The following is a 19898-nucleotide window of genomic DNA, read 5'->3' on the forward strand; positions in this document are numbered from 1 at the left end:
ATGTGTTTCCACTGCTCCAGAGTCCAATGGCCGTGAGCTTTACACCACTCCAGCTGACGCTTGGCATTGCGCATGGTGATCTTAGGCTTGTGTGCGGCTGCTCGACCATGGAAACCCATTTCATGAAGCTCCCAACGAACAGTTCTTGTGCTGACATTGCTTTCAGAGGCAGCTTTGAACTCGGCAGTGAGTGTTGCAACCGAGGACAGACGATTTTTATGAGCTACATGCTTCAGCACTCGGCAGTGTGGCCTGAGCCGTTGTTGCTCTTAGACGTTTCCACTTCACAAACAACACTTACAGTTGACCGAGGCAGCTTTAGAAGGGCAGAAATTTGACGAACTGACTTGTTGGAAAGGTGGCATACATGACGGTGCCACGTTGAAAGTCACGGAGCTCCTCAATACGGGCCGTTCTACAGCCAATGTTTGTCTATGGAGATCGCATGGCTGTGTGCTGAAATAGCCAAATCCACTCATTTGAATGGGTGTCCACATACTTTAGGCCATGTAGTGTATGTGTGGTGACCGTATTGACATTGACACAAGCTAAGTCTATAGTCTATACAGTGTAGAATTTAGGCTTATGCTTAACCCAGTATTCATATGAATGGATTGAATAGGGACAGTTAATTGCTGAATTACCCAATCATGTGTACAGTGGATCTCTCCGTACAGTAAATGTTAAATAATTGAGATCCATTCCAACACAACCAACATAGCAATTGTAGGGCTACTCACTCTCTTACCCATGTGTAGCACAAGTCCCAGTGAATTCTATCACGTGGGCTGCTATAAAGTTATCACCTCAAGGGCGGCAGGTAGCCTAGCCTAGTGGTTAGAGCGTTGGGCCAGTAACCGAAAGGTTGCTAGATCGAATCCCTGAGCTGACAAGGTAAAAATCTGTCCCTGAACAAGGCAGGGACCCCACTGTTCCTAGGCCATCATTGTAAATAAGAATTTGTTCTTAACTGACTTGCCTAGTTAAATAAAATAAATACAAATAAAAAAGGGTCTGTGACATCACCATGCGATAGGTGGCGGTGTTACTTTGTGGAATGGCGACGATTAGCAGAGCAGTGGCAGATTCCTCCAGTGATACTATGTCTTATGTGATCAGGGTGACAACCCGTGAGTCTCTCGCACACATGCGGAATGCGGTATACGCCGCCAGACGCTGTCATATGTTCAGTATGCCGACTATTCTCATCCCAGCTCTATGTGCTTACACCGTAGTGTTACTGTAGTAATACCCTTCAGACAACGTTACACCGTAGTGTTACTGTAGTAATACCCTTCAGACAACGTTACACCGTAGTGTTACTGTAGTAATACCCTTCAGACAACGTTACACCGTAGTGTTACTGTAGTAATACCCTTCAGACAACGTTACACCGTAGTGTTACTGTAGTAATACCCTTCAGACAACGTTACACCGTAGTGTTACTGTAGTAATACCCTTCAGACAACGTTACACCGTAGTGTTACTGTAGTAATACCCTTCAGACAACGTTACACCACTCCAGTGAACATCCAACATGTCAGTGTACACTACTGTCATCAAAGGCCATATAGTTCACGCACTGTGTATAATTAAGCAATAAGGCCCGAGGGGGTGTGGTGTATATGGCCAATATACCATGACTAAGGGCTGTTCTTATGCACAGCGCAAAGCGGAGTGCCTGGATACAGCCCTTAGACGTGGTATATTGGCAAAATACCACAAACCCCAGAGGTCCCTTATTGCTATTATAAACTGGTTACCAATGTAATTAGAGCAGTAAAAATGAATGTTTTGTCATGTACCACGGCTTTCAGCCAATCACCATTCAGGGCTCGAACTACCCAGTTTCTAATGTCCGTGTTTTCACAACAGAGTCAAATACTCCGCGGGGGTAAATAGTAATACCACCTCGTGTTTGGTCCCATGTTCTTGTATGTACCATAGTGTGACTGAGTGAAGAAAGATTTCTGCTCTAACCTGCGTCTCTCTTTTCTCTGCCTCAAAAGAACTCCAAGAGTCCTCAAGGCCTGGTGGGACTGAGAAACCTCGGCAACACAGTGAGTAAACCATTACTTCAATCACAAACACAAGTCTGTTTTTACACTTTCTTTATGTCTGGTCTGGTTTGTAGTGGATCTGATGTCGTCTCTCCTCTCTCTCTCTGTCCTGGTGTAGTGTTTCATGAACTCAATCCTGCAGTGTCTGAGCAACACCCCTGACCTGAGGGACTACTGTCTGAGGAACACGCACCGCACCGACCTCAACAACAACTGCAGGACCAAGGCCGCTCTCATGGAGGGTAAGGCACACTACTGATCCAACATGGAGCACTTTACTTAAGCCTGAGTGTAAAGTGCATTGTTAGAATAACATTGGGACGTTACCAGCTGTCAAATTCTGAGAAGGTTGGAAGTGGGCCAGTGTGGACTATTTGGTAATAAAACATAATAATAATCTGTTATTTCCCTTAGGACAACATTGTGTAAAGAAGCACTAACTATGATTATGCAGCATAATTATCATCCTAAGAATATTTCCAGAACCACCTGGGGACACTATAATACTGACCTCTAATGTGTAACATAACCTCTATGCTTAATACTTGGACAGATTGTGTCATAAATTCACTTGAAATTTATAGGAGCTATTCTGCGCAAGCACACACACACACACACACACACACGGTTTGGAAATTATTAACATTTGATCAGTAGCTAACGTCTGTCTTCTACCTGATTGTTATTCTTCACATGGCTCCTCTCCCCTGCAAAGTGACCTCTGCTTCACAGTACAAGGGCTCTAAAAGTGGTCTCATTTTCTTTCCCCTGTCTCTCTCTCGCTTGGTCTCCCCGTCTCTCTCTCTCTCACACACAGAGTTTGCCAAACTCACTCAGACCCTATGGACGTCAGTCAGCAGCGAGGCCATCAGTCCCTCAGACTTCAAGACCCAGATCCAGAGATACGCGCCCAAATTTGTGGGATACAAGTAGGTTAATTCAGAAAAGGGCTGTAGTCTGTTCTAGTAATTATATTTCTATGGTCATACGTGTGCCGCGAGAGCGCAAGTTCATAAATTAGTGTTAGCTATTTAAAAACGGCATCTCGCTCTCTCTCCCTTTCCCAGTAAGGCATTAATGTCTGTTAATATCTTTCATTTTCATTTCTTATTTTGTGGTTGAAAAAAAAGGAAGCTTTTGAAATGTCTCTCTCTCTCTCCTCTAGTCAGCAGGACGCTCAGGAGTTCCTGCGTTTCCTATTGGACGGCCTCCACAACGAGGTCAACCGGGTCACAGTGCGGCCCAGGCTCCCGGCCGAGGACATTGACCACCTCTCGTAAGTTTCACCTCCTGTAGCACCAACCCAGGGACATGTTCAGTAGTTTTAACCATTTTGAAAAGGAAAAGGAAAATCAGCGTTTCTTAGTGGACAAGCCTGGTAGTCCCTTACCTTTTCAATCCATTTTCTTCTGTTTGGTGCCTACCCACTGGGCCCAGACATTAATTCAACGTCTATTCCAAGTTGGTTCTACGGCATTTCATGGAAACAATGTTGATTCAAACAGTATGTGCCCAGTAGATAATGAACCTGACCTGCTCTCCTCGGATTAGACATGCCTAGACATGCCTCATGACATTCAGGCAGTTAACTGCCTTTGTAATGAGTCATGTTTTATTGGTTAAAGATATTCTCTTGTACTTTTGAATAGTTTTTAGCCAGTAGTTCTGAAAGTAGTGCACAAGCCAAAAGTGGTCCCTGAAAATTGTACACTACTTCACAAATGTGTGGATATGTGCACCACGTCATTGCTCTCTACTGTGTGCATCTTGCTAGCTCTCACTCAAATGGCGAGAGGCTGTAACTAGACTTGCTAGGGGGCTGGCCCACGTGGGGGTAAATGGCATAGGACAGCCTCCAGAAAACAGTTGCTTTCAAACTAGGTACTTCGTGGCTGATTGAAGTAAGTCAGTAATTCTGTTAACATACTTACTAGTCAGCAAAGTACCAGAGCATGTCTTTAAGTGCTTTTTTTTTTACCAAGACTGGGTGCCCCAGTTTAAACCAACCTGGTATCTGTATTAAAGAGGAGTGTGTCTGTTGGAGAGGACAGCTTGTTTGATTGTAAACTCACTTGGGATCTGTGTTAGAGGACCCAACTAGCACATTTGGTTCCTTGGAAGTTTTGGGAATGTATGTGTTTGGTTTCCCATTGGTACAGTGGCTTCCTGACAGGGGAATCTTTAAAAAAAAAATTAAGAAAAAAAAAAACATTTAAGTGAACATTTTACCTGTTCTGGGAACATCCATTTTTAGGTTTCAGGTTCTGATAATGTTTTACTATGATTCCCTGAAAGTTTTCCTGGAAGGTTTTCTTAACGTTCTGAGAATGGAAATGATAGAAGGTAATTAAATAACATTCTGAGAACATGTGTCAGACTTTTAATAACACTGCTAGCTTCATTTGGGTTAACGGTTTTGAGCTCCAAGCACTGATAGGACACATGGAAATGAATTTGCTTAGGCATTAACCTATGATTTTCTGTTCTTTATCCATGGAATTAGTCCACTACGCCACCAGGATGGAGCTAGCATGCCGTGTTTTTTTTTACAAGTACAATGCTGTTCATTGTAGTCCATTCAAACGGACCCTATTTCAAACGAAACACACAAAGTCATTAATATCACCTGAATACACTTAACAAGAAGAGGATTGTTTTTTTTGTGTGACACAGAACAGAATGTATTTGTTTTTCAATAACATTATGAAAATGTAAATGAAATGTAGCCATGTTTGAACTTATGGGAAACATTCTGTTAAAGTAATGAAATAACACAAAAATACTGGGTTTTCAAGTTCCCTTAATGTTCTGAGGATCTTCCAAAAGCCAAGCAACTATCCTGCACCATTCCCAGAAAGTTGTGGGAAGGTTGTATGCAAAATAACCATAGGACAACCGCACTCTAACCTAGCTCTAAGAAACATATGGTTCTCAGACCGTTATGTGCTAGTATGTTCTAGAGGACAGGTTGTTTGACCGTAAACTGACCTGGGATCTGTATTAGAGAGGAATGTGTCTGTTCTACAGGACAGCTTGTTTAACGTAAACTGACCCAGGATATATGTTAGAGTGAGTGTGTGTCTGTTCTAGAGGACAACTTGTTTGACTGTAAACTCACCTGGAATCTGTGTTTGTCTCCTCCACAGTGACAATGAGAAAGGGAAGAAAATGTGGAACAAATACCTAGAGAGAGAGGACAGCAAAGTGGTCGGTGAGTGACTGAGAAAAAGTGTGTATTACGTGTGTGTGTGTGTGTGTGTGTAATGTCCTATGTGTATAATCGTGTATCTGTTTCTCTGTGTAGATCTGTTTGTTGGCCAGCTGAAGAGCTCTCTGACCTGCAGTGAGTGTGGTTACTGCTCCACAGTGTTCGATCCATTCTGGGACTTGTCACTACCCATCGCTAAGGTCAGTGTACACACTCAGACATGCAAGCAGGCATGGGCACAGACGCGTACATACACACACACACACAAAGAAACAGTGAAAGCTGTGTCTGACTGAGGGTGTTTGTGTCTGCAGAAAGGTTCAGGGGAGGTGAGTCTGACAGACTGCATGCGATTCTTCACCAAAGAAGATGTACTGGATGGAGATGAAAAACCGGTAAGGGACTACTGTGCTTGGTGTGGGTGGGTGGGTGTGTGTGTGTGAGTGAGTGTGTGTGTGTGAGTGAGTCAGACTGTGAGTTTCTACATGTAATGACCAAACCCTCTCTTCCTCTCCTCTAGACATGCTGCAGGTGTAAAGCCAGAAGGAAATGCACGAAGAAGTTCACCATCCAGAAGTTCCCCCAGATCCTTGTGCTTCGTATCCTTTCTACTACATCATATTGGCCTCTCCAACATTGGTTCCCCCAACAATTTAAATTACTCTCAATCTTGTAGTAGTACAACTTCATAGAATGTAAAAGAGTTAGTAATAACACAGTATAACCAGAGCTAGAATTAATTGTTTCTAATTAACTAATTCTAGGAACTTTGCAGGCAAAATCATTGTAATGTTATGTTTCAAACAGTGTAATGAATGTCTATGGTTCTGGGGTTAACCCAGTAGCCGGCTGAGCTACGGAAGCCAGGTATAGCTCAACGCTACTTCAATATCTATATATGCTGCTATGCTATCAATAGCTGTCTATTCTACCATGCTATCAATAGCTACTGTATCTATGCTACTGTGCTCGAGCTGTACATGTGCTTGTCCTTGACGGAGCCTGTCTCCCAGACCTCAAGCGCTTCTCAGAGAACCGCATCCGAACCAGTAAACTCTCTACCTATGTCAACTTCCCCCTCAAAGAGCTGGACATGAGGGAATTTGCCTCCGAGAACAGCAGTAAGTAGTACCCACACACACGCAACAAGATCTGTAAATAGGCTAGCACTCTGTCTCCAGCTACTTTAATATTATTAGAATTGCTTTTAGTGCCATTTCCTGATTATTGAGTGGACTAATATAAGCACTGGCTCGACTGACTAGATCAACTGGCTTCATTGAACTCAGGGCACACACAGTACACACATCCACACACACACAGTTCAACTGACTTGCTTTATAGTCTATAGATTTGCCATCCTCTTTGTAAATCAGGCTTAAAACAGGCATTGTCTTTCAATAATGATAGGGTGTCTGTTGAAACTGAATGAAGGCCCCTGATGTCAATGACATAACGTGTGTGTGTGTGTGTGTGTGTGTATGTGTGTGTGTGTGTAGTGAATGCAGTGTATAATCTCTATGCGGTGTCCAACCACTCTGGGAACACACTGGGTGGCCACTACACAGCCTACTGCAGGAACCCAGCCCTGGGGGAGTGGTACAGCTACAATGACTCCAGGTATGTAATGACGCCATGATGCACCCTCCATCCTATATAACCACCTAACATTATCGTACTATCACTAAGGTGTACATTTTACTACTCGGAGTCAATGGCTCTGTTTTTAATGGCTCTGTTTTGTGTCTGTATCTATCTATATTTCTTTATCTCTGTGTCTATAACGATGCTCTAACACACACTTGTTCTCTGTGTCCTCCCTACAGGGTGAGCCCCATGTCATCCAGCCAGGTCCGCAGCAGTGATGCCTACGTGCTCTTCTACGAGCTGGCCTCCTCCTCTCATTCACGCCTGTGAAGCTACATGTCATGGACATATAGGCTACGTAAAGCCTGGCACCCTGGTCATACGGCTAATATATGGACTACATAGATCTACACAGCGCCTGGATCCTATGCAACGAGCCTAAAAAGCCTGTGCCTGGTCTGATAGTTGACTTTTGAGCCTTGCTCTGTATATATGTATACAGTAGCCCTTGGCACCATGGATTCAGCTACAACACATAGGCTGCACTGCCAGGATACAGATATTGAGTTGAGGTTCAACCATAGCGGTTCTCCCGGGGACGTTGGGAAGAGTGGGTGTGTGCGTGCGCAGTCGCCATGCCGACGGTGAAAATATTTTTTTATATATTTTTTAATGCACAACAACGAGGTCTCTAAGACCCTAAGCCGGAGTTTCGTCATTCACTTCAAGGTCACCACTGAGACATGAAAGACTATCACTTGACCTTCCGTTCTGTAAATGATTCTATTTAAACAAACGTCACCATATTTGTGACTTTAGAGATGGATGACTGTCTAGCACCATCTGGGGTAGAACGAGGTCAATGTTTGTATGTACAGTTGTAAAAGGCTTAAACATAACTAGGAATGACTTCAAACAGTATTTGACCTGGGTTCCTATACTATTTGAAACTCTTTCAAATACTTTGAGGTATTGCTTAAGCCTGCCTGGGGTGCCAGGCTTGCAGGGTTTGCAGAGCACGTTTGTGACTTCATTTGTTCCATTGCAACAGGAGAGCTTAATAAAGCACAGCTAAAGTATTTGTAATGATTTTAAATAGTATTTGAACCCAGGGTCATATTTATTAGTGTAAATAATAAATATGTTTTTTTTGCTACAAAAACTAGAGTTTGTTATTAGACAAATTCGGCTAATCCCTAACCCATTTGGTCTGTATTCGTCCGTTTGGTGTCTACGACCCTGATCTGTTCAAAACAAGGACTCAAAATGGTGTAATTGTCTATCTAATATTCAAACACACCTGTACAGTAAATGGCTTTGATTAAAATAGTAATCTTCTCCACCTGTGCCAACTATGAACTCCTAAAGGGACAGTTCTCCTAAAGGGAACACTTTGTTCAACTAGTCTCTGCTAACAAATGCTAGCATTTTTAAACAGAAACCAATGTAGATTAATCTTCTCCATTAAGCATGTTTTACATTTCATGTCCAAATGATCTATATAAATGGATTTTGTTGCCCAGTTAACCATGACTTTAAACAATTCAGAGTATTAAGGGCCCATTCCTTAATGCAGAAAACAACACAACGGCAGCCCGTCACTTGGTTTGCTAGAGCTAAGCTAAGAGATGGGGTTGGTGGGGGGGTTACCGCTTTCCATTATGGAGATGTGGATGTCTAATCAGATTGCATTTTTCAGCAAAATGAATGGCAATAATTAATTTGGATGTCTTGTGCACCTGCCCCCCTAAATGTCTAAATGCCCAAGGCCTGTATTGATAAAATGTCTCACAGTAGGTTTGCTGATCAAGGACTAGGTCCCACCTGTCCATACAATCTTATTCATTGTGATATTATAAAGCAAAAAACTGATCCTAGACCAGAACTCCTACTCTGAGACTATTTGTGAATACGGGCCATGAGGTCAGTCCTGATCCGCTGGGGGGTGAACTCCCCACTAACATACTCCCATGGGAGATTGTGTGTGAGTCCAAGTCTAAATCTTCTCAGTAGCAGTAGCTTGGCCCAAACACAGTGGATAGTTGTAGTTTTGCGTGGGGCTAATGCCTGCTGCCTTTCTTCGTGCTCTCTTTCTACCGCTCTCTCTACTCTCTGTCTCTCCCTCTGAACTCTGTCTCTCTTTCTCTTCTCTCTCCCTCAGCCTGCCTCTACATCTAGGTCAGTCACCCCATTTCTCTCCTCAGTGACCTCTGGCTGGAGACTAATCCTTATGTCACTGATCTTGTTAATGTGGGTATTAAAGAGAGAGAGAAAAAAAAAAAGTATTTAGTCAGCCACCAATTGTGCAAGTTCTCCCACTTAAAAAGATGAGAGGCCTATAATTTATCATAGATACACTTCAACTATGACAGACAAAATGAGAAGAAAGAAAATCCAGAAAATCACATTGTAGGATTTTTAACTCCCAGCCAACATAACTATACAAAATGCAGTAATGTGCACGAACATCGTCCCCAGTGATAAAACGCAGTGCTGAATGATAGACTGAATCTAAAGGTTTTAAAGGGGAGGCTGCCGCATGCATGTAGATTATATCACCATAATCAAGTACTGGGAGAAGCATGGCTTGAACAGATCTTCCTTCTACTTTCCAAAGTGAGGCAGGATTTATTTATCTCGGTGCTCCCTCTCTGGTGCTCCCTCTCTGGTGCTCCCTCTCCGGTGCTCCCTCTCCGGTGCTCCCTCTCCCTTGTCCCAACCTCTGTCTCTTCTGCTTCCACTCATTTTCCTTTTCTCAAGGCTGGTGAGTGCAGCTTAGATGCTTTAGTTGAACAGGGTGCTGTGTTGGATTAATACCCCAGAGTCTAAATCGAATTAGCATAGGACAAAAATCGCCATCGTGTTTAGAAAGCAGCTGTTCATTCATTTTTTTATGGGCTGCTCGCTTAGCGGCAGAGTGGACGAGAAAGAGGCAAAGAGAGAGGGATGTTGTTCCTTTCTCGCTTCCTCAATCTGGGCATTAGATGCCATGTGACATATAGGGCTCCACATTTGATCTCACAAGGAGCCCCCTCACACTGATATAGGCCTTGAAGGACACGCGCACACACACACAGTTGAAGTCAGAAGTTTTTATACGCCTTAGCCAAATACATTTAAACTCAGTTTTTCACAATTCCCGACATTGAATCCTAAATATTCCCTGTCTTAGGTCAGTTAGGATCACCACAAAATGTTAAGAATGTGAAATGTCAGAATATTAGGCGAGTGATTTATTTCAGCTTTTATTTCTTTCATCACATTCCTAGTGGGTCAGAAGTTTACATACACCGAATTATTATTTGGTAGCATTGCCTTTAAATTGTTTAACTTGGGTCAACCATTTCAGGTAGCCTTCCACAAGCTTCCCACAATAAGTTGGGGGAATTTTGGCCCATTCCTCCTGACAGAGCTGGTGCAACTGAGTCAGGTTGGTAGGCCTCCTTGCTCGCACACGCCTTTTCAGTTCTGCCCACAAATTTTCTATGGAATTGAGGTCAGGGCTTTGTGATGGCCACTCCAATACCTTGACTTTGTTGTCCTTAAAGCCATTTTGCCACAACTTTGGAAGTATGCTTGGGGTAATTGTCCATTTGGAAGACCCATTTGTGACCAAGCTTTAACTTCCTGACTGATGTCTTGAGATGTTTCTTCAATCTATCCACATAATTTTCCTGCCTCATGCTGCCATCTATTTTGTGAAGTGCCAGTCCCTGCTGCAGCAAAGCACCCCCACAACATGATGCTGCCACCCCCGTGCTTCACGGTTGGGATGGTGTTCTTCTGTCTTGCAAGCCTCCCCCTTTTTCCTCCAAACATAACGATGGTCATTATGGCCAAACAGTTCTATTTTTGTTTCATCAGACGAGAGGACATTTCTCCAAAAAGTACGATATTTGTCTCCATGTGCAGTTGAAAACCATAGTCTGGCTTTTTTTTATGGCGGTTTTGGAGCAGTGGCTTCCTTGCTGAGCGGCCTTTCAGGTTATGTCGATATAGGACTCGTTTTACTGTGGATATATATACTTTTGTACCTGTTTCCTCCAGCATCTTCACAAGGTAGCTGTTGTTCTGGGATTGATTTGCACTTTTCACACCAAAGTACGTTCATCTCCTTCCTGAGGGGTATGACGCTGCGTGGTCCCATGTTGTTTATACTTGCGTACTATTGTTTGTACAGATGAATGTGGGACCTTCAGGTGTTTGGAAATTGCTCCCAAGGATGAACCAAACTTGTGGAGGTCTACAATTTGTTTTCTGAGGTCTTGGCTGATTTCTTTTGATTTTCGCATGATGTCAAGCAAAGAAGCACTGAGTTTGAAGGTAGGCCTTGAAATAGATCCACAGGTACACCTCCAATTGACTCAAATGATGTCAATTAGCCTATCGGAAGCTTCTAAAGCCAATTGTTGGAAAAGGTACTTGTGTCATGCACACAAGTATATGTCCTAACCGACTTGCCAAAACTATAATTTGTTAACAAGAAATTTGTTGAGTGGTTGAAAAACTAGTTTTAATGACTCCAACATAAGTGTTTGTAAATTTCCGACTTCAACTGTATACACTCAGTTGCTAATATTCACTTTACTCTACACAATATACATTCTATACAATATACATTCTATACACACACATGTGCACATCACTTTCTCGGTGCTCGGATTTGTAAACACATTCCATGCCGTTTCTCACATAATAATTTGGGGGGGGTGCTTATGTTTTTCCTGATATTGCAAAAATGTCAGTACAAGTAGTGTGTTGTCTGCCCTACATGCACAAACAGCATTAGGATATCTTAATTCATCTTGGAAATATAGACCTGTAAACACAGAGATACAACCGGTAGAAATATCAACTGAATATTTATGATGAATGTAAGCTTTACTTTTTGTTAGCTGATTAATAGACACCTTTTTCAAGTAAAATGTGCTCTCATTCAGTGCTGTATGGTGCTGCCTGACAGAGATACATACAGTTAAACATGTATTTTTTTAATGTTGTGGCTATTGTAATCGGCTCTAAATTACACACCTTCTAAACTGCAAAATAATGCCTGGCTTGAAGGAGAGTGGGCCACAGTCTTATGTAATCAAATATTGCAAGCTCTGAAATTGCTCAAATGTGGAATATAAGTAGTCAATTGTCTGCACTATATACACAAATAAAAAGCATTAGGATATCTTAATTCATCTTGGAAATATAGACCTTTAAACACAGAGATACAAAAGGCGGAAATATCAACTGAATATTTATGATGATCTTTAGTTTTTGGTAGCTGATTTATAGACCAGTTATAACTTGCGGTATAACGTGTGCCTCCAGGATTGGACACTTAAGTCACCTCCTTTATTATTAAGAAGTAAGCTTTGATTCGTTGCTAGTCCAATACGACTGCTTCAATCCAACATGACCTTCCGCTGGCTCACTGCATTTGTGATTCGTATTGGGATGTTCCAGTGCACAGTCCACCATCCCGGCTGTCATCCTGGCTGTCTGCCCTGGAGTTTCCGTATACAGTGCCTTCAGAAAGTATTCACACCCCTTTTCGTTTTTCCACATTTTGTTGTTACAGCCTGGATTTAAAATAGATTCAATTGAGATTTTGTGTCACTGGGTTACATTTCCATTTGACATTTTAGTAATTTAGCAGACTCTCTTACTCAGAGCGACTTACAGTTAGTGCATTGCAGAGGAGGCTGGTGGGGGAGCTATAGGAGGATGGGCTCGTTGTAATGGCTGGAATGGTATTAATGGAAACAATGTGTTTGGCTCCGCTTCATTGTAATGGCTCGAGTGGAATCAATGATCCCGTCCTCCTATAGCTCATCCCACCAGCCTCCTCTGGTGCAGTCATCTTAAGATAGCAAGGTGCGAAGTATGAAATATAGTAAGTATATTTTTCTTCAATAAAGTAGCTATCAGCTAAGTCAGAGCCACAGTAGTAAGGGCGGAAAGAGGCAAGTGCCAGTGTTAGTTCACAATACCCCATAATGTCAAAGTGAAATTATGTTTTTAGAAATTTATTAAAAATGAAAAGTTGAAATGTCTTGAGTCAATAAGTATTCAACCCCTATGTTATGGCAAGCTTAAAGAAGTTCAGGAGTACAAATGTGCTTAAGACACAGAAGTTGCATGAACTTACTCTGTGTGCAATAACAGTGTTTAACATTATTTTTGAATGATTACCTCCTCTCTGTACCCCCACACATGCAATTATCTGTAAGGTCCCTCAGTCGAGCAGTGAATTTCAAACACAGATTTAACCACAAAGACCAGGGAAGTTTTCCAATGCGTCACAAAGAAGGGCACCTATTGGTAGATGGATAAAAATAATTAGAAGAAAAACATACATTGAATATCCCTTTGAGCATGATGAAGTTATTCATTACACTTTGGATGGTGTATCAATACACCCAGTCACCACAAAGATAGAGGCGTCCTTCCTAACTCAGTTACCGTAAAGGAAGGAAACTGCTTAGGGATTTCACCATGAGGCCAATTGTGGCTTTTAAACAGTTAGAGTTTAATGGCTGTGATGGGAGAACACTGAGAATGGATCTATATTGTAGTTACTTCACAATACTAACCTAACGGACAGAGTGAAAAGGAAGCCTGTACAGAATAAAAATATTCAAAAAAATGCATCCTGTTTGCAACAAGTAATTGCAAGAAATGTGGCAAAGCAATTCACTTTTTGTCCTGAATACCAAGTGTTATGTTTGAGGCGAATCCAATACAACACATTATTGAGTACCACTCAACATATTTTAGTGCTGGCTGCATCATGTTATGGGTATGCTTGTAATCATTATGGACTGGGGAGTTGTTAAGGATAAAAAATAAACTAAATGGCGCTAAGCACAGGCAAAATCCTAGAGGAAAACTGGGTTCAGTCTGCTTTCCACCAGACACTGGGAGATAAATTCACCAAGAGAATAACCTAAAGCACTAGGCCAAATCTATAATGGAGTTGCTTACCAAGAAGACAGTGAATGTTCCTGAGTGGCCAAGTTTTAGTTTTGACTTAAATCTGCTTGAAAATCTATGGCAAGACCTGAAAAGGGTTGTCCAGCAATGATCAAGAACCAATTTGACAGAGATTGAAGAATTTTGAAAAGAATAATGGGCAAATGTTACACAATCCAGGTGTGGAAAGCTCTTAGAGACTTACCCAGAAAGACTCACAGCTGTAGTCGCTGCCAAAGGTGATTCTAACATGTATTGAGTCAGGGATTGAATACTTATCTAATCAAGATTTATGTTATAATTTTTCTTCCACTTTGACATGAGTATTTTGTGTGGATCGTTGACAAATGACAATTAAATCCATTGAATCCCACTTTGTAACAACAGAATGTGGAAAAATACCATAGTCCCTGTGCCCAAGAACACTAAGGTAACCTGACTGACTACCGACCCGTAGAACTCACGTCTTTAGCCATGAAGTGCTTTGAAAGGCTGGTCATGGCTCACAACACCATTATCCCAGAAACGCTAGACCCACTCAATTTGCAATACTGCCCTAACAGATCCACAAATGATGCAATCTCTATTGCACTCCACACTGCCCTTATTCTCTCCCTCAACGTGATCAAGATAAAAGGAGATGACTGTGGACTACAGGAAAAGGAGGACCGAGCATGCCCCCATTCTCATCGATAGGGCTGTAGTGGAGCAGGTTGAGAGTTTCATGTTCCTTGGTGTCCACATCACCAACAAACTAACATGGTCCAAGCATACCAAGTCAGTCGTGAAGAGGGCACGACAAAACCTATTCCCCCTCAGGAAACTGAAGAGATTTGGCATGGGTCCTCAGATCCTCAAAAGGTTCTACAGATGCACCATCGAGAGCATGGCTGGTTGCATCACTGCCTGGTATGGCAACTGCTCTGCCTCCGACCACAATTTCCCCCCCTTTTACACTGCTGCTACTCTGTTATTATCTATGCATAGTCACCTACATGTACATATGGCCTCAATTAACTTGACTAACTGGTACCCCTGTATAAAGCCTTGCTATTGTTATTTTACTGCTGCTCTTTAATTATTTGTTACTTTTATTTCTTATGCTTAATTTATTTTTATTTTCTTAACTGCATTGTTGGTTAAGGGCTTGTAAGTAAACATTTCACTGTAGACCTGCTGTATTCAGTGCATGTGACAAATAAAATGTGATTTGATTATTTGACTTGTAAAATGAGTGATGCCTGAAACATGCCAATTCTTTGATCAGTTGTGTTTCTGTGCGTTCTAGTATATATATCTCTTTTTAAAAATGATTTTGGACCTCTTAAAATGACACTCCTTTAAATTAATAAAGGCCACGCTCTACCTTCAACATGACAATGTTGTCATTGAACCAGTATTATTTAGTCCTTTTATTATGACAACTAATGGATAATTTCATGTTTTTATCCCATTTCCTATAAAGGCAGTAGTAAGGCACAGGGGTAGGAGGCTGCTTTTGGAAGTGGTGTGGAGTGGTTGGACAGCTGCGGCCACTCCTTCCAGTCCCTGTATTGGCCGTCACAGCTACAGCTTCCAAGGCTACAAGAAAGAGCACAATGAAGCACCTGGGCATGCAGCAATGTGTTGAGGTGGTGAAAAATCCTGACAGGAACAACATCAGTCTGGCCGTGAAGAAGACTGTTCTTTGTTGTTTAGCCAAGTTTTTCAGCATTTCCTTGTGGAGAAATATGCATCCAGGAGGAGCAGAGGACACAATGGAAAAAGGCTTTCGACGTACCACTCAGAGCACAGACACCTGAGCACGTCATCGCAGCCTTGAAAGATGAGTAATCTAATCTGAGTTGTGATGGATACTTCAGCACTGGGAATGGGGGTAGACTTTAAGGGTGTCATGTCGTCAACTCTGGACCACCTCAAGACCTTGAGTCCTACATGCAGGCACATGTAAGAGCGGGGAGGGACGGCACAAGCTCACATTCACTTATCCTATACCATGGAAGACAACTTATTGGAGTTTCCGATAAGATGAGACTGTATGTGTCAAACAGTACCAGCTGCAAGCGGGTGAAATTGTTACAGCTCTTTGATAAGGTCATGCAACCAATAATCACCCAAACATGACTGGGGTGACAATTGTGCTACCTCATGCAACTGCAAGGACGTATGTGAGGGCAATTCAAGTCTTTTGGAGAGGCATGTAGGACAACCATAACAACCCAGATATAGGCTGATCAGTGAAGAGCACAGGAAATGCCCGAGAGAGAAATTACATGACCTTGCACTTGAGATGGCGCACACAGGTGTTCATGGGAGTGTCTCTGTTTATTGCGCATCAGCCAATGGCGGTAACCCTGACAAAATAGACAATATTCTGAGTGCAATTCCCTTTCTTTTCTGAATTTAGGAAATGTTTTCTGCTCTGCCTATTACTGACATGAGGCATACAATAGCCCTACCCTCTATCACCATAGAGGTTTTTGGGGATGATGAACACTTGAGTGGTCATGATTATGATTCAGTGTTGGGACAACTTGGGGCTTTTGCAAACATGACTGTGTATACATGAGGACTTTTACATGTTGATTAATACTGTAGGTATTGTCGCGTCTGCTTAACACTTCAAAAGACATATGGTATGTAGTCTAGGATATTATTTTTGTGGAAACAGGCCCTTTTACCATTGAGCTGTGGAATAGTAGAATATATACCATACACACACTGTAAAGAAATCATTTAGCTTAAATATGTTTGGGCCAAGATGTGACCTGTCACCCATAGCATTTTGTATCTTTCACTTTTCTCCTCAATAAATATTCCAGATTTGGAAACATTAATGCTCAGTGGATTGTATGACTTTATTGTAATTTGTAGTTGCCTTATTTGGATGAAATAAGTAACAAAGTATACTACTATATACTTTACACAACTTTCAAAGTAGAAAAAGTGTTGGTCCCCCCCCCTCACCTTTTGTGAGTCTACATTGTCATTGGTTACAGTACTGTCTTATTTCCTCTCTTACATTACTTCTCTAACTGACAATTTGTTCTTTTCACTGTGTATTTTCAGTTTGTGTGTGATCCACAACACTAGGTCCTCATAGTCCAATTTGTGCAACAGGTTTATTTGCAAGTTCTGGAAGCTTGGGTAGAACCTGCCAGCGGTCAAAGCAAACACCTTCTGATTAAGAAGCACACTTTCTATATGGTTGATGTCCTCAGATCTACTTGAGATTGAGGGCTTTCCAGACTGACTTCTGCTCACAGTCTTAATCAAATCGCTGCATGAGGTCTGTCTGCCCTCCAATGGTCCTGCTGACTTCCTGTGCAATGTCAAACTGGACATGGGGCCCCTTGATGTTGGATGAGGTCTTTTGTGAGGCGTACATGGTGTTCACAATTCTTGCATCAAATACTTTGGTATTTGATGCATATGCCAATTATTTCCAAAGGAAAGTATCCTTGACTTTGTACCAGAAGTAGTTGTAAACAAGCAGGTCAGCCGTGATAGAAGTCAATATTAGACGCACATCCATGTGTGAACGAGATGTGGAAACCGGCCACTAGGAGCAACAGTGAGCGCTGTTACGTTCAAGTAGGTTTCGGTTTTGCTGGGGCGTGGTGGATGGGCGCAAGCAGCTGCCTCCGATTCCAAAGGTTGCATGTTCTAATCCAGTGATGGAAAGTTGTTTTTGATATTTCGGTTTTCAGCCTATCCCAAACCTTAACCCTTAATGCCTAACCTTAAGAATTTGGGGTCAATGCCTAAACATAACCCTAACTGTAATAAACAAAGAAACAATCAAACAAAAGTTCACCTGTAGCTGCATGGCCTATTCCATTGACAAAAATGAAGTGTAGATAACTATGTTGTTCATAGGTAGAATACTTTAACTATACAGTGATCACTGCTCACTTAACCGAGAAGCCAGCCGCACCAATGTGTCGGAGGAAAGACTGTCCAGCTTTAGTCGCTAGAGCGACACGTGACAAGGAAATCACAGCCAGCCAAACCCTCGCCTATCAGGAAAATGCTGGGCTAATTGTGGCCAGCTGTGACACAGCCTGGGATCAAACCCGCGTCTGTAGTGACGCCTCAAGCACTGGAAATTGCAATGTGGTGACTTAGACCATTGCGCCACAAGAGAGGCTAGAGGCATCATTGATTTACACTGGGTTCCAACCCTTTTTAGCAGGGAGGCCTTGTTCTTATGACAGACCATGTATTGACCCTGCACACCTTAATTGACAAAGAAACAAACCAAAACAAAGGCAATGTCTTGTCATGCTTTGTTGATTTAAAAAAGCTTTTGACTCAATTTGGCATGAGGGTCTGCTACACAAATTGATGGAACGTGGTGTTGGGGGGAAAACATACGACACTATCTCTGGTCTGATGAAAACAAGATTGAACTATTTGGCCCGAATGCCAAGCTTCATGTCTGGAGGAAACCTGGCACCATCCCTATGGTGAAGCATGGTAGTGGCAGCATCATGCTGTGGGGATGTTTTTCAGAAGCAGGTACTAGGAGACTAGAACAGAGAGATTCTTGATGAAAACCTGCTCCAGAGCACTCAGAACTTCAGACTGGGGCAAAGGTTTACCTTCCAACAAGACAACAACCCTAAGCAGACAGCCAAGACAACACAGGAGTGGCTTTGGGACAAGTCTCTGAATGTCCTTGAGTGGCCCAGCCAGAGCCCAGACTTGAACCCAATCCAACATCTCTGGAGAGACCTGAAAATAGCTGTGCAGCGAAGCTCCCCATCCAACTGAACAAAGCTTGAGGATCTGCAGAGAAGAATGGGAGAAACTCCCAAAATACAGGTGCCAAGCTTGTAGCGTCATACCCAGGAAGACTCGAGGCTGTAATCACTGCCTAAGGCGCTTCAACAAAGTATTTAGAAAAGGGTCTGAATACTTATGTAAATGTGATATTTCAGTTTTTTAATAAATATTTCTAAAAAACTGTATTTGTTTGTCATTATGGGGCATTGTGTGTAGATTGAGGGAGAAAACGATTTAATCAATGTCAGTAGAAGGCTGTAACATAACAAAATGTGGAAAAAGTCAAGGGGTCTGAATACTTTCCAAATGCACTGTACCTACAGTACAACCAGGTCATATTAAATAAGAACCAAATGGAAGTAAACGGCTGAAAGAGGGAGGACTACTTGGACTTGTTTATAAAAAATATTTTAAAAACGATTGCAGTTGCCAGAGTAGCCTGGAGCAGGCATTTTCATTGACAGATGTATGTCTCCTTGTTTGTCTGTTTTATTTGTACTTTATTTCGCTTTCACGTAATTTTGTATCTATTTACCTACTTTGTCCTCTGATTTGGCAGTTGAGACTGCTGCTCCAGCCTAATAGAGTATAGTTTGAATAGTAGCATTTGAATTAATTTGGTTACACACAAACATGATGGCCAATAAACCAGTGTGGTATCACTTTTCATGGTTCAATATTGGGTTCCCCCTTCCTCTGTTCTGTTAATGAATAGATAAGGTGTGTGTTTGTGTGTGTGTCTGTGTGCGTTGCACTCACTGTCTGGCCAGTTGACGATACTGGCTCTGGGGCTCCCTCGTTGGCCTGGGTGGATGTGGGGTTGGCCTCTGTGGGGTTAGATGTTGTGTCGGTCACTGGAGTAGAGGTGTAAGTATCAGCAGTGGAAGATGCGAAGGTGGACACATCGGTAGTAGTAGCCTCTGGGTTTGTAGGTGGTGTTGTTGGGGTGGGTGTGTTTTCCGCTGGTCCAGGAGAATGTATGCATAGAGAATGGCTGACGATAAAAGAAGAGGAAAGAGTTAACAGTCACAATTGCTCACACCTACCACATAAGCACCTTCAAATAAATCACACTAAATTCACTACTCAATGCTCATTCGTTTTTATACACTGAGTGTGCAAAATATTTGGTATATCTTTATAATATTGAGTTGTAACCGCTTTTGCTCTCAGAACAGCCTCAATTCAGTTCATCTGTATAAACAATAATACGCAAGTATAACCACCAGGGGACCACGCAGCCATCATACCACTCAGGTAGGAGATGTGTTCAGTCTCCTAGAGAAGAA

General features: G+C 42.3%; 1 protein-coding gene across 3 annotated transcripts in view; it reads left to right on the forward strand.

The window, feature by feature from the left end:
* The window catches only part of LOC115105332 (ubiquitin carboxyl-terminal hydrolase 2-like), a 40601-nt gene extending 28561 nt beyond the window's left edge, over positions 1–12040 (forward strand). For all 3 annotated transcript variants that reach the window (XM_029627256.2, XM_065007242.1, XM_029627257.2), the window contains 11 exons: positions 2010–2060; positions 2179–2302; positions 2878–2989; positions 3226–3336; positions 5207–5271; positions 5365–5468; positions 5583–5663; positions 5789–5867; positions 6282–6389; positions 6768–6888; positions 7095–12040. In XM_029627256.2, the coding sequence (XP_029483116.1) occupies positions 2010–2060; positions 2179–2302; positions 2878–2989; positions 3226–3336; positions 5207–5271; positions 5365–5468; positions 5583–5663; positions 5789–5867; positions 6282–6389; positions 6768–6888; positions 7095–7185 (1047 nt within the window). In that variant the 3' untranslated portion in view covers positions 7186–12040. The remainder of the gene's footprint in view (positions 1–2009; positions 2061–2178; positions 2303–2877; positions 2990–3225; positions 3337–5206; positions 5272–5364; positions 5469–5582; positions 5664–5788; positions 5868–6281; positions 6390–6767; positions 6889–7094) is intronic.
* The last annotated feature ends 7858 nt before the right edge of the window (positions 12041–19898 follow it).

This window comes from Oncorhynchus nerka, linkage group LG22 (assembly GCF_034236695.1).
Source record: "Oncorhynchus nerka isolate Pitt River linkage group LG22, Oner_Uvic_2.0, whole genome shotgun sequence".
Taxonomy (NCBI): Eukaryota; Metazoa; Chordata; class Actinopteri; order Salmoniformes; family Salmonidae; genus Oncorhynchus; species Oncorhynchus nerka.